Source organism: Lepidochelys kempii, chromosome 3, assembly GCF_965140265.1.
Source record: "Lepidochelys kempii isolate rLepKem1 chromosome 3, rLepKem1.hap2, whole genome shotgun sequence".
NCBI lineage: Eukaryota > Metazoa > Chordata > Testudines > Cheloniidae > Lepidochelys > Lepidochelys kempii.
The window spans coordinates 131,467,004-131,482,349 of record NC_133258.1 but is presented as its reverse complement, the minus strand read 5'-3'; the positions used below and the strand labels follow the sequence as shown (position 1 = coordinate 131,482,349).

General features: G+C 41.5%; 2 protein-coding genes across 2 annotated transcripts in view; both read right to left on the bottom strand.

Moving 5' to 3' along the window:
- Window positions 1-5,061, bottom strand: part of DISC1 (DISC1 scaffold protein) — a 382,434-nt gene extending 377,373 nt beyond the window's left edge. The window contains exon 1 of the mRNA XM_073338073.1: window positions 4,908-5,061. The gene's annotated coding sequence lies outside the window, so the exon portion shown is untranslated. The remainder of the gene's footprint in view (window positions 1-4,907) is intronic.
- Window positions 5,062-7,599: 2,538 nt separating this feature from the next.
- TSNAX (translin associated factor X) overlaps window positions 7,600-15,346 on the bottom strand; it is a 44,188-nt gene continuing 36,441 nt past the window's right edge. The window contains exons 5-6 of the mRNA XM_073338082.1: window positions 14,077-14,204; window positions 7,600-9,716 (exon numbers count right to left, since the gene is read on the bottom strand). Of these exons, the coding sequence (XP_073194183.1) occupies window positions 9,339-9,716; window positions 14,077-14,204 (506 nt within the window). The 3' untranslated portion in view covers window positions 7,600-9,338. The remainder of the gene's footprint in view (window positions 9,717-14,076; window positions 14,205-15,346) is intronic.

Here is a 15,346-nt window from a genome sequence, read left to right as displayed (position 1 = left end):
TTTCTCTGTACATAATTTACAGAGCTCTACCACCTTGTTTTACCAAAAATGGCCTGGACACAATGGTATAGAGCATCAACAGCTAAAACAACACTCACTTCTAAATGCTTACTGACAGATGTTCTGCAGCTTTTTTGACCAATATCTGCAGAGTACAGGATCTGTTAGACTGGATTTAAACATTTTTAGCTAATTTATCAACATTCATCCTTTACTCCCTCCTCCCTTCTTTAATGCTACAGCCACAATAGCAGCTCTCACAGCACAACTAACAAAGGCCTCCCTTCCAATACAATGCAAATTTTGTATGTCTTTCACGCAAATTATACCCCAAAATTTTTAAGGTAATTAAATAGCACCTGTTATGTTGTTGTAAATATAAATTGAAAGTTCTCAGGGACAGAGCCTTGTGCTCCTCAGTGGCTTGTTCTCCTAAGTAACTCTGGCACTTTTGAAAATTCTTACCCTGTGTGAGTACCATGCTGAGCATAATCGGACCTTCATCCCCAGTTGGGGGATCGAGGAGCTATTGTTATAGATATAAACAACAATAACTGGGGTCTAACTTACTTAGCAACTCCTTTATTAAACTCCACACCCATTAAGTAACATTTATTATACATGAGATGCTGGACTCCCAGTTCCTAAAATAATCATTCTTTCAGCTCACATTCAAGCTCATCTTTTGCTGCACATATATGGAGAAACATGACAGACAACAAGTGTATAAAGTTATAGCCACAAGGGGCAGAAGCAGAATTGGAATCCTTAAGGAAGAGAAAGCACAGGGAAAAAAAGAGAAAATATTTCACACCACAAGATGGTAGCATTGACCTGTCTGACTGCTCATGCTACATGTTATGAGTGAAATGTGTTCTGCTGTTATCCATTTGGCAGGACTCACAGGAGAGGTTTCATATACGTTCACTTTACTATTAAAGTGAGCAGGTGATGTATATCTCTGATGATTTTCGCTGTATTTATTTCAGCACAAATACAGATACACACTGAAACAGGGAAGACAGGCTGGGAAAATATGTAGCGCAAAAGAAAGTGGATACAAGCATCACTTTTTAAAGCTGATTTGAATTTCTCTGTAGATATTTTAAATGAACAGTATTATACCTACCTTTTGAATTTTGCTTGTTAATATTTTAGGTAAAAGGTGCATACAAATACTATTTACATTTAGATATATCGACAAAGGGATCTGAGCTGGTTCCTGTGTACTTACTGGTGGCGTGTGTGTACAAAAGGATTTCAAGATTAGAGGCAGTGTGGTCTAGTGTTGGGAGACCTGCCCCTACCATTGGCCTGCTGTGGGACCTTGGACAAGTCACTTCATCTATCTATAAAAAGAAAAGGAGTACTTGTGGCACCTTAGAGACTAACCAATTTATTTGAGCATAAGCTTTCGTGAGCTACAGCTCACTTCATCGGATGCATACTGTGGAAAGTGTAGAAGATCTTTTATACACACAAAATACCTCCCCCCACCCCACTCTCCTGCTGGCAATAGCTTATCTAAAGTGATCACTCTCCTTCCATCTATCTATGCCTCTCTTTCCCCTTCTATTCTTTTGTCTGTCTTGTATATTTAGACTACAAACTCTTTGGAGCAGGAATTGTCTCTCCCTATGTGTCTACAGAGCACCTAGCACACTGGTTGGGACTTAAAGGCACTGCCGTAATGCAGATCATTATAAAAACAGAATAATAGAAGTGAAACATCATCTGCTCTTTGCATCCCCAGCACAACTAGTAAACTGATGTCCAGTACTTTGAGCTGACACCACAGTTAGTCCAATTTTCAGAATCATAAAATGTAGGGCTGGGAGGGCCCTCAAGAGGCTATCTAATCCATCCCCCATGCTGGGACAGGTTTGAGGCTATGTCTACACTGCACTTTCGTTGATAAAACTTTTGTTGGTCAGGGCTGTGAAAAAAAAAACACACCCTGACCAACAAAAGTTTTACCGACGAAAAGCGCTGGTTTGGACAGTGCTTTCTCAGCAGGAAATTCTTTCCCCACAACAAAGCTACCGCCCCTCATTGGGAGTATTTTTATTTTGTTGGCAGGAGAGCTCTCTCCCGACAACAAAAATCAGCTACACTATGTACCTTACAGCGGCATGGCTGTAGTGGCACAGCTGTGCCCCTGTAAGGGGCGTAGTGTAGACATAGCCTAAGTATACCTACACCTAACCAGTTCTTAAAAACCTTCAGTGATAGACCGATGACCTCCCCAACCTCCCTATGTAACCTATTCCAGTGCCTACCTCTCTCTATGAATTAGAAAACTTTTCCTAATATTTAACCTAAATCTTCCTTGCTGCAAATTAAGCCCATTACTTCTTGTCCTGTCCTTGGTGGACATAGAGAACAATTGATCACCATCCTCTTTATAACAACTTTTGACATATTTGAACGGTATTATGTCCCCTCTCATCCTTCTCTTCTCTAAACATGCCCAGTTCTTTTAACTTTCCTTCTAGGTCAGGTTTTCGAAACCTTTTATCATTTTTGTTACTCTCCTTTGGACTCTCTCCCATGTGTCCACATCTTTCTTAAAGTGTTGTGCTCAAAACTGGATACAATGCGCCAGTGGAGGCCCCACCAGTGCTGAGTAGATTGGGACAATTACCTCTCAGTTCTTACATACAACACACAAAACACCCCACAATATTTGCCTTTCTCATAACTGCATCACGTTGTTGGCTCATGTTCAATTTGTGATCCATTATAACCCCCAGAGTCTTTTCTGCAATACTACCTTCCTAGCCAGTTATTCCCCATTTTGTAGTTGTGCTTTGATTTTTCTTTTCTGAGCGTACTACTTTGCAGTCGTCTTCATTGAATTTCATCTTGTTGATTTCTGTCCAATTCTCCAATTTCTCAAGATCACACTGAATTCTAATCCTGTCCTCCAAAGTGCTAGCAACCCCTCCCAGCTTGGAGTCATCCACAGATTTTATAGTGTATTCACCATTCCATCATCTAAGTCACTAATTAAAATATAGAATAGATATAACAAATATTGAATGAGATACAACATACAATCAAAGGGGTTTAGTTTGGTTTTAAAAATTATTAACTATCCCCAGCTGGATTTCTGTTGGCAATGTCCTCTGGCATCTTGGTAGAAGTGGGTCTAGAGGAAGGATTACATGGAAAAGGTAGTGGCCTTGTGCAGTAGGAGACAGTATCATGCCTACAGGGAAGAGTGGCAAGAAAAGCAAAGAGCTGTGGGACGAGTGGACAAATGGGAGCATGGTCCAACCAGATATCATAAGCCATAGGCGCTGCATTTTATTTTTCCCTGGGGGTGCTCCACCCCACTCCGCCCCTTCCCCAAGGCCTTACCCTCACTCTACCTCTTTCCAACCTTGCTCTATCCATCCCTCTGAGGCTCCTGCCTGTCGCTCACTGCTCTCTGCCCTCCCCCAAATGCCTCCCCAAGTCACCAAACAGCTGATCGGCTGATTTATTTTCGGCGGGTACTTGAGCTCTTGAGCACTCACGGAGTCAGTGCCTATGTCATAAGCCAGGGCTGAGCAAACTACAGCCCGTGGGCCGGATCCAGCCCGTGGGCCGTTTTAAGCCAGCCCGCAAGCCGCACCACGCGGCTGGGCCCTGCTCTGGCTGGGGCGCAAAGTTGGGGCCGCACCATGTGGCTTGGCCCCTCTCCAGCTGGGGTGCTGGGTTGGGGGCTGCACCACACGGCTCGGCCCTGCTCCAGTGCTCCAGCCAAGAAGCAAGGTCGGGGGCCCCACCACACGGCTCCCGGAAGCTGCGGCATGGCCCCGCTCTGGCTCCTACACACTCCAATGGGAGCTGCGGGGCGGTGCCTGCAGATTGGGCAGTGTGCAGAGCCACCTGGCCGCACCTCTGCATAGGAGCCAGAGAAGGGACATGTCACTGCTTCCGGGAGCCGCTTGAGGTAAGCGAAGCTCAGAGCCTGCACTCCCTGAGCCTCTCCCCACGCCCCAACTCCCACCCCCAGCCCTGATGCCCCGCGCGCCCACTGAACCCCTCGGTCCCAGCCCAGAGCACCCTCCCACACCCCAAACTCCTCATCCACAGCTCCACCCCAGAGCCTGCAACCCAATCCCAATTTTGTGAGCATTCATGGCCCGCCATACAATTTCTATTCCCCGATATGGCCCTCAGGCCAAAATGTTTGCCCACCCCTATCATAAGCTAAGCAAGGCCAAGGGGGGCAACATAGGACACTGGGCTTAATGAGCTGTCTGATCTTGTTTGGCAATGAAGGGCAGATCCTACATGATAGAAACCTGTTTATTTAAATAATGAGGGGCGACTGTGATTATAAAAGGGAAACCCTGGAAGGTAATTATAGTAAAAATATATTAGAAACTGGGTTTAGAAATCTAATAGCAGGGGCTCAGAGTTCAGATCGCAGAGAGCAGAGGTAAGGCACAATAGTACCAAAGTGTCAGCCTGATGGCCTATGGGAGGAGCTGGGAGAAGATACATGACATCAGTACTGGCCAGTACTCAGGGAGGCATTGACTGGCTGAAGAAGAAGTTGTAGGCAAACACTCCTCTGCTAGGTTTTGCAAACAGGCCTTTAAAAATGATGTTAAGTGGGGTAAAAAGAGGCTAAACTGGTGGAAAATGGTGATCCTGAATGACTCTACTAAACTAGAAACATGTTCCCTGCTTGCCAAACTTTACTTTGGCTTGTGAAGATTACAAACCTAAAAATAACCAGGGGCTACTTGTCTGCAGAAACAACCTGAGCCCTATCAGCCCATCCAGACACCCACTGTCACATGGTACAATGGTTGTAATAGGATGTAGGCACATTGAACTAAACAGAAGCCCACCCAGACCCACCAGTTTCAGCAGCATTTCTCAAAACGGAGTCATGAGCAAAAACCAACCTGCATTCAGAGCCTAACAGATCTCTGCTTCTGGCAGCTGGAAGAGACATGCTCCTGCAGTGAGATGTTTCACCAAGGATGTCAGCTAGGATGGAAATGACTAACTCATGGGACCATCATAGCCGATGGCTCAGGAGGATGGTGCAGCTCCTTCCAACCTGCTGGCCAGAGTCTGAGAAACAAACAAGTTAAGAAAGGGGAAGCGTCAGAAAAAGAATGAGGGAGCCAAATGGAAAGGGGAAAACAAGAAAGAAACAGCAGCAGTGGTAACCATATTAATTTTGGTATGTAACAAGCTTACAAAGGCTTATGATTCACAACAAAGATTGTGGCTGCCAAAATACAGGTGGATGTAAAATGTTCTCTTTGTACTTACTAAAAATTGTGAACTGGATCATTTCCCCCCCACAGGCTGTGTGTGAAAATAAAAACAAAAAAGTAAGTTTTGTTAATTTTTGGCAGAGGCGTAATCTTGCAAGTGCTGCTGCTCCATATGTGCAATTCCTATTGACTCCAATAGGACGCCCAGCACCTTCTGAAACCAGGCTCTCTTCATTTAGATGCCTAACTTTAGGGATAAGGATGGGGGGGTGAGGAGGAGAATCACCCTTTTCCTTTTCTGCAGCACCTTTTTTCAATTGAATCCCTTAAAAATCTGTTTCTTAACAAAGTCGTCTGGTTTCAAATGATTTGTCTAACTTTCTGCAAGTCACTCCTAACCCACACAACCCTCCCATGGTCTCACCTCACGTCACCAGACGTATCTAGCTTATTTTGCACCTCACCCTGATATCTTCATCCTTGGCTACCCTCCCCCACAGTCCTCCTGCCTTCATCTCCCTTTACACTCCACTTCACTTTCCTCCCACAAACACCCTCTCATTCTCCCCTTTTGTGACTCTCTTCTCCATCCCAGCAACAGAACAATTACTGTAATTCTTTTCATGCTGAAAAACTTTAAAGCTTCTTTTCAGAATCGGGCAAGCACTAAACTAAGCAACTACTTTCTTTTGATATAAACCTCATCTTCCCTTCCTCTCCATCTCCTCCCTTCTACTTGCCATCTTCCTTGCTCTGTTTGGTCTAATCTCAGATTGTAAACTCCTTGGGGCAAAGGCCATGTCTGTTCTATATTCCATAAAGCACTATATACATTTTGGGTACTGTATAGATACCAAGTTTAAAATGTATGTGTGTGATTATGGTATACCTTGTGCAAAACCAAAATAATCAAGACAGCAAGTCGAAATAATATTACATGTTCTGTCAACAGGGAGCTGTTCTCTTACATAGCTTCACTGGCAGTTAAGGAAAGCTAGAATATGGATGGGTTTCTTTTCCCCATTGCAACTGCGTAGTTTCTGTACAAATGTGAACCAAAAAGAAAATTCACTTCTCTGAGAAAGAGGATTTTTAAAAGGCAGATGATTTTAGCACGCAAGACAGCCTTCATGAAACATCTGCTATGATGTCACCTTGTTCTGGCTCAATACCAAGCATATCAATGGCTCCACAGAGTAATGGGATAAGAAATGGGAAAACTGCCATTGCTTGTTTAGCAGCTTGTTTTGTTGATAAATGATGTCACTTTTCAAACAACTACAGTCTAATTGTTGGGGGGGCGGGGGGAATATTTCCTTGAGCAAGAGGTTTGCAAGCCATTAGCTATTTCCCGTCTGTCATGGTGCTTTAATATAGCACACACACTTTGATCCTACTAATGATTACTCATGGATTTGATTTGCTGGACAGGAGAGCCCCTAGGAGGCTTAAAAATCATGCCTGACGTCATTTACAAAAATTAAATATCTTCTGTAGCCATGCTGAAAATTTATTCCAATCTCAAAATTGTTAAACCCAATATATATTAGGCAGAATGTGGAACTGTTCTTAAGAGACTGTGCAAAGAGAAGAATTGCTCCTTTTGTATTCAAATGTTTCCAAATGCTTTAAAAGCAATGAGAGATGGTACTAGTGCAGTGGCTGTTCTGTGAAATATGGTAGCCATTATGTGCTCATCAATGGCAAATGCAGCAGCTTGGGCTTTAGAATCTGTTTTACTGAAAGAGGGAAACACTGCCTATATGATCATTTTAATTCCTATCGGATAGCTGCCCAGAACAGACAGAAGAGACTTCCGTTTAACATCTCATGGTGCCTCTAGCAGTTCTCTCTTCATGGTTTTGCTTCAGACAAGTACATCTTACTGCAAGTTTTCTGAGAGATGTAAGTTCCATCCTACTGAAATGATGGAGTACCATACTCTCACCAGCTTCAGCTGAAGCTCTAGGTGTTCAGCACACCTGCATAATCAGGCTGTAGATACAACAGGCACAGCCACTTGGTACTGTTGTCTATTCATCCCAGAAATAAACTTGTCTTGCCATCAGAGTGGCAACTTCTTTAAGTGCTCTACATTTGACTATGCACATGGAAGGCCCATGTGCAGTCATAGCTGCATTATTATTTTTTAATTAGCAGGATAAAATTAATGGGGGGAGAAACAATGATGAGATCATGTATTGGTGAATGCCAATCATGAGGTACAAGTATGGGGAATGAGTCAGACCTCTGAACTCTGAAGTCCTGAACTCTGAAGTCCTGAACTGTAAGAATGGAATGCACTCAACTATTACTAGTCAAGTATTCTCAAATAGGACTGATAGGTAAAAGAACTATCATTCATTCACAATAACTTTTTAATGATTTTATTGTTCAAAAAAAGCACTTAAAAAGGTATTAAACAATTGGAAAAACACTCCTTTTTCAACTCACCAAATATTGCTTTACATGGAAACAATGGGAAAACCTGTGATAAACACTGTAAGTAACTGTTGTTCTGGTCATACATCAGATGACCCAAGTTAACTAGGACACACCATGTTAACAGGAAAAATATTGGCAGTACTACATCATATGGAAGTAGAAATAAAAAACATGCAGTATTTTCATTTGTGCTTGAGGCGCCTATTTCCTGGAGTACCTTTTTATTTTTTGAAGAGCATATTATTTTATCTGCTGTTTCCCCTCAGCATAACATACATTTTCCAGGGGCTTCCACAACTCTAGACACAAGTGAGAATTCAGATTATCTGCCAATGAGCTCAAGAATGCCAAACAGATGCAGGGTATGTGCCTGTCTGCCTTATTTTTATTGCAATTTCTATTTCATAATAGTATTAAGACACACAAGGCAACACATTTCAAAGGGATAAGTCACATCTCAGTTAAACACACGAGACCAAACTCTTTCTTCGCTAACACCAGTTCAACTCCACTGGAGTCCCTTGGGGTTCCACAAATATAGTGGAGGGCAGAATTCTACCCACTGTCTTTAACCCTGTATCCTCTGAGGTGACAAGCATGCAACCAGCATCAAGCAACAAGTCTGTCCTACTGCTGAATTATCCATGATAAACTTGTTTGGCTAGGTTTCTGCACTTGTGCAAGAACAGGTCTATTCAGCAAACTAAGATTCTGCATCAGTTAAAGCTTTTATTCTTTAAATTTAAAACAATGCATTCAATCTTTTAAAGGATTTTCCAACTGATGCCAAAACAGTAAGGCAACAAGGCAGACCTAAAATAAAGCCGTGAGCCCTGAAATGGCCAGTATATAGCAATATTTACCAGGTTTTATGAGTTTTATCAGTGAGCAGAAAACTTTTAATTTCAGTTTCATGTTCAAAAATATTAGTCAGCCAAACTACAGGTTCACAGTACCTTTGGTTCTGCTTCAATTTCAGTTCCATTGAGATAAACATTCGAGTTAAGCAAATACGAATTAAACAATGGAGACCCAGCATCAGAGAAGTATGCTGAAATGGGCCTATAAAAACAATCTGATCCCAATAATCTATTGGATCAAAGACCAGGGTAGGTTTAGATGCTGGGAGGTTGGGTTTGTTCTGCTCTGATTAAAACATGAGGCTACTGCTTCTCCAGGCTTTGCCTGCCCCCGCCCCATTCTGACATGGGGGTACACAGAAACAGGCTACACTAAGGTGTGGAGCCCAAGAGATATCTGTGGGTAATGCAGAATCACAAAAGTCAATTATTCACAACCTGCTCTGAGCATCAGGTGATCACTGAAGCTGATGCAGTGGCCCAGACAGTTTGAAGTGAATCCATTTCACGGAAAGACACCAACACTGAGTGCAGCATTGACATTTAGCCATTATGACAGCACATAGAGGGGAGGAAAACAGGAGATTTCCCACAGAGGAGAGATTCAAATATTTGTTCACTTACACATTATGTTAAGGGTTTGTTTGTTTTTTGGTTACAAGTTACCTTTGCAAATAATCTTGCTCTGCTAAGTAAAACTAAAAACATCACTACATAAAAGTCATGATGAGGGTCTATTGAAAACAAACCCAAATATTAACAAGCTTCCAACTGTACATCCCAGGGCCATGATTGTCTCACTGTTTTAGGAAAGACCCTCTTCTCGGTCAATCATTTCTGCTTTGGTGGAGAACACATCAGCCAGCATGTGCTTTGGGATTTCAGAACCCCGCACTTTTAATGTATAGCAAGCGTTCTCTACTTTGGCCAGAGACTGCTTCAAGGTATATAGTTTCTTAGACACTTCATAGGGTCCAGTGTTGCCAATATAGGAAAAACCATCATAAATCTGACGTAAAAACTGGCTCAGTTCAAAAGGGGTGTCTATATCACCATTTCCAACACTGTTAATACACATCCGCATCAACTCTCCTGTTAGATCAGCCACACCCAGCAGGTAATCGACAGGTGTTACCTTCAGGCTCCAAGTGCACAGCTGCTTATCGTATGGATTGGAGGAGGGCTGAGGACAAAACACAAGACAGAATATCAAAAAATGAAGAAATGGTGGTTTGCACCAGTTTAAACACACATTGTCTTAACTGGCATAACTGTAGACCAACAACAATTGAAAAACATTCAGTAAAATTAAACTATATAGCATTTCTGTATAGTAGCAGGTTAGGCTTCAACAGCACTTTATAAATTCATTAACCCTTATATACACCTGTAAGGCACAAAAGTATCTTCTACACTTCACAGATGAGAAAACCGTGGTAAATGCATAAACAAACATTTATAAACACTGAAGACAGAGATCCAGGCCCTACATCTACCATCTATATCTGTACACACAGTTACCAAATTTGTCTCTGCATATATGTTTACTTGCATTTACATTTTTGTGCACAGACCTCAGGCCGCCAGGTTTAAAAATCTGGCCCTAACTGACCTGCCCAATGCTAGTGCAGAAGTCAGTGTAAGAGCCAGGGTTAGGAAAAATAAATCCTACCATTTTGTAATACAATCCAATATTTCAAAATGTAGTTACCATGAAAACCAGGACTCAAGAATAAATGGATGTGTTGCTCTGGAATTTTCTCCAGATCTATTATTCTAGAATCTTATTAAAAGTAACCAATACCTCATGGAGTACTTGAAATAATGTTTTATCAAGAAGCGATTCTGCTCCTAAATCATATAATTTCTGTATATCTCTTCCCACATTCTATATCTCCAAGACATCCAGGGTATATGAAAAACTGATTTTTTGTTCTTAAGAGTTCATCTGCTGCTGCTACTTTTTCTCCACATGAAGTCATAAACCCTGTATTTCTGACATCACAATTTGTTGTGAACGCGAGTAGGTCACAGAGGGTTCTGCCTTCAGCAAGAGCAGATGAACTCAAATAAAGATCTCATTTCCTTGCAAATATCCTTAGTAGTAAGGAATATAAGAAGAGAACTATGAAAAGCATGATTTACAACATAATTTCTTCTAAATAAAATGATTTTTCATGAGTTATCTGCAGCAGCAGAACTGGTGCTGTGCTCTTCCATGTAGAATTCCCAGTCTCCCTTATCAACACTTCAAACAGGACAAAACACTTGCTGCAGTTAGTGGTAGTATTTGAAGCCTGACCATTCTGAAATGTATTAAAATGTTAAGACATCATGGTTTCAAATTGCTCAGGGACGGCAGCCCTTGAACATCTGTCTTCAAGATGTTTGCTCTTCTCTAGAGACATTTGCTTAATATTATACCTAGAGTTGAATTCCAGCTGCCTGGAAATGTTATGCAGCTGCTTGCTTGAGTGTTCAACTCAAAAGGCTAGCAATCTAAAGACACCACATATTACATTTACAGCATTTCTTTCAGGAGAAAGAATATTTATCGATGAAGATACTTGCACCTTACTCAACACACAGACTTCTGAATACAATTAGGACTTAGTAATGTTGTGTTAAAGTGGCAAACATTTTTCCAGGAAATTTCTCAAACATTTTTGGCATTTTGGGCTGCTGAAGCATCACTGTCGCCATGAAATTTCAGCAACAATTTTGGGCAGAGGTATGTACAAAATGCAAAATACACTTTCATCTGGAAACTAAAGTAACATAATGGCTGAGACTTTTTTCCTTTGCGGCTTTTGAAAGATGAGCTGAAAAGAGCGGGAAACACAGAGAGACATTCTGAAACTCTCTCTCTCACACAAACAGACATTGGAGATGGAAGGCAAGGGCAACAGGATCCATAATGGTAGGCACTACAGTCACAGAGGGAGCCACGGGCTCAGGTGGTGACAGAGGTTTCTCTTCCTGCAGCTAGGGGAAGAGTGTAGCATGCCTACAGTGCCAGTGGGAAGGGATTTATTTATTTCTCAATTCTGAACAACCTGACTGCAACACTGAATCTCTTTGTGTCCAGTTGACGTTACAAGAGTACTTTGGATCTGCTAACAGTGGTTCCAGTTTCTCTACAATTGCTCAACTAGCAGTGGCATAAGGGACACCTCTAAATGGCACTGACCATTTTCACTAGTATATTCGTAACACAATACATACCTATTACTTTGCTCTGGAGCTCTTCCTGGGGAGTTACACAACAATACACTCCTTAATTTTCAGGATCCCATAAAACCTTTTCTTGTCCTAAATATACGCAGCGACCTGTTATACTGTTTAATTTCTATGACCACTCTTAGGGCTTGTCTTCACTATGGGGGTAAGTCAACCTAAGTTACACTACTCCAGCTACATGAATAAATGCACTGCGTCAACGGGAGATGCTCTCCTGTCGACTTACCTTAATCTTCTCTGGGAACTGGAGTACCGGGGTCAACCCGAAAGTGCTCTGAAGCCAATTTAGTGGGTCTTTATTAGATTATCTTTATTAGTCTTTATTTATTATCTTTATTTGTGCTGGAAATGGCCCAACTTGATGATCACTTTAGATAAGCTATTACCAGCAGGAGAGTGAGTTTGTGTGTGTCTGGGGGTGAGAAAACCTGGATTTGTGCTGGAAATGGCCCACCTTGATTATCATACACATTGTGAAAAGAGTGGTCACTTTGGATAAGCTATTACCAGCAGGAGAGTGAGTTTGTGTGTGTGGTTTTTGGAGGGGGGTGAGGGAGTGAGAGAACCTGGATTTGTGCAGGAAATGGCCCACCTTGATTATCATACACATTGTGAAGAGAGTGGTCACTTTGGATGGGCTATTACCAGCAGGAGAGTGAGTTTGGCGGGGGGGGGGGGTGAGAAAACCTGGATTTGTGCTGGAAATGGCCCAACTTGATGATCACTTTAGATAAGCTATTACCAGCAGGACAGTGGGGCGGGAGGAGGTATTGTTTCATGCTCTCTGTGTGTATATAATGTCTTCTGCAGTTTCCACGGTATGCATCCGATGAAGTGAGCTGTAGCTCACGAAAGCTCATGCTCAAATAAATTGGTTAGTCTCTAAGGTGCCAAAAGAAAAAAAATAATACTATAAGCCTTGTTTCACAGCTGGCTGTAGACATCAGAGTTTAGCTTTTATAGTCTAGTAATGATCATTTCCTTTGACCAACAAACTTTCATCTCAGAACAAACCTGTTCAGTCACTTTCTGGAGGCAATGCTAATATCGCATCATAGCATGCTTAAGACTTTATTCTTTTTTCAAAAATTTTGGGGAGGAATTGCAGCTGTTTCTTTGGTTTCCAAATAACTGATGCTGATGACCACCGGTATGACCATCCAATGTGGACAGCTACATACATCTTCATACAGAGTCATTTGAGATTTTTCTCTTTCAAGACTGCAAATGTCTCATTAGAATAGCAATTAAAGTGACATTAAGCATTCCCCACATTGATCCACTTTACATCCGAATATAAATTTTAAAAACAGAATGTTCATCCAAAGGCTGCGTAAGAAAGATGGCCAGGATGTACTTTGGCCATACACAAAATGTTCTATTTAAGGATGGGTAGGGGAGCGAGGAAGGGCAAGAAATGGAAGATGCTGTATTAGGCATAGGAAAGGAAGGAAAGCAAGTCTGTTCCCTGGGGGAAGTTCAAGATTAATTTTAAGAGAGTTATCCATGACCTTGCTAGGACAGAGAACGTGCATTTTAATACTAACTGATTATAGTGAAAAAACTGCAAGTTGATAAAACTGTGACACAGGACAACACCCTTCCTCTTATCACTCTCTGCAGTTGGCTCCTGTAATTAGCTCATTGTTGAGCAATGGGACTCAATCAGTTGAAGTTACGGTACCCCTTACATTCATTCGCTTCTTCTATTTAGGTTCTTATGCTACCCCTATCAGTATGATATCTGAGTGCCTATTGGATATAATCATATAGGCAATATGCATTACAAAATTTAGAAAAGTTCCTCCAGAATTATCGAATGGTATGCTAATATACTGCCCCTTTTTCCCAGTGAAAATGGCTCAGCCTGGTCCATGAATAAAAGGCACATGCCACAGATCTAGGTTTTTTCTACTATCCATGAAAAGCATGGTTCGGCCAAATGTTAAACCAGTAACTGGACTTACTTGATCACATGCCAGTATTCTGTAACTTTAAAACCTCGTTAGTCCATTATGTTGTCAGCACTAACCATCTCTAACCAGCTGTAGGCTGAAGGCCTCTGCAGTTTGACTGATTTTTATTATGGCACCAATACATTTCCCTAGCATGTCGTATTACCAAGGAAATCACAACTATGTATTTATGAAGAGCTTGCTTCCTATAAATAAAAAATTGGAATGATCATCAGAAGCTGTTAAAATATATGATAAATATATTAGAAACACTAAGTATGAGAAGGTTTCTTTGCAAATAAAAGTGGATAAATCTAGCTCATCACATGTGAACAAAACAATTCTTACCGTGTTTGTTTCTTCTTCTTTGTCTTCCATTGTAAATATTAGCTGTTTGTTGATCTCCTTAACACTAATTAATGATCGTGTTTTGATGAAATATTGGAAAGACACTGCCTCTACATATTCCTGAAGCCCTGTAGGAACAGCAGAAGTCAAACTAATGAAACTTCTCAACAGATATCCATGCTTACAATTACAGAAATATTTTAGAAAAGACTATTTTCAAGGTCACCTGCAAAAGGAAAGTGAAAATGGTGCAAAAGACAGAAATAGGAACTGAATACATAATTTTATTTACCTAATATGCTTCCCCCATCTACAAACCAAGACATTAAACCAACATCATGACTGATATGCATTTTCAGCATATTTTATTCAGAAGGGTACATTATGCATAGAACTTCTTTCCCATCCATATGCTTTTGTAATCGTAATATAAAGCATGATCCTGCTCCCACTGACCTCTCGGGTCTGTTCTCACTATACAGCAGCTCCTTACAGTGGGGTATTAAGAAATTTGTTTTAACAGACTATTTCTCTGATAGAAAAAGAAATGAATACCACAGTTGAAAGGTTCAGGAGAAAATTAAAGTTTCTGTTAACAGCAGCATTTGCAGGAATGCTAAGCCTGACACTGCACTCTTTATTCAGGCAGTCCCCACTATTGAGTATTTTTGATGAGTGAACACACACAATGGCTAAAAGACCAATTTTCCAGATAATTTTTCTCTCTCCTTGAGTCTGTCTGGCTGTACTTTCCTTCAATACAGCCTGTGGTGAAACTGACTAAGTGAGACACAAAGCCATGGTGCATATAGTGTGCGGACCAAGAGCCACATGATCATTTGATTTTTGCTCTTCAAATAACAAGAAAATATGAATTTGCATTATTCCATTTAGTTATTACTGGAAAGTATTGATTTCAGCCCAAGATTCCCACATCTTCTCTTTTGTGGGAAATCACAGAATCATAAAAATGTAGGGCTTTAAGAGACCCCAAAGTATCATTGAGTCCATCCCCCATGCTGAGGCAGGACCATTCATGACATATCTATCCTGTTCTTAAAAATCACAGGGGGGGGCATAGAGTGCGGCACAGCCGGAGGGCTGTGTCATGAAGGGGATGCCACAATCCTGTGAGTGACATGGGTCCCTGGATCAGAAGTGACAGTGGTGAGATGCCACCAGAAGAGGGCACACCGACTAGCAGATGCGATCCCCAGGACAGCCAGCAGGGGCGCCACAGTGGTGAGTCAAACCACATCACATGTGGTGG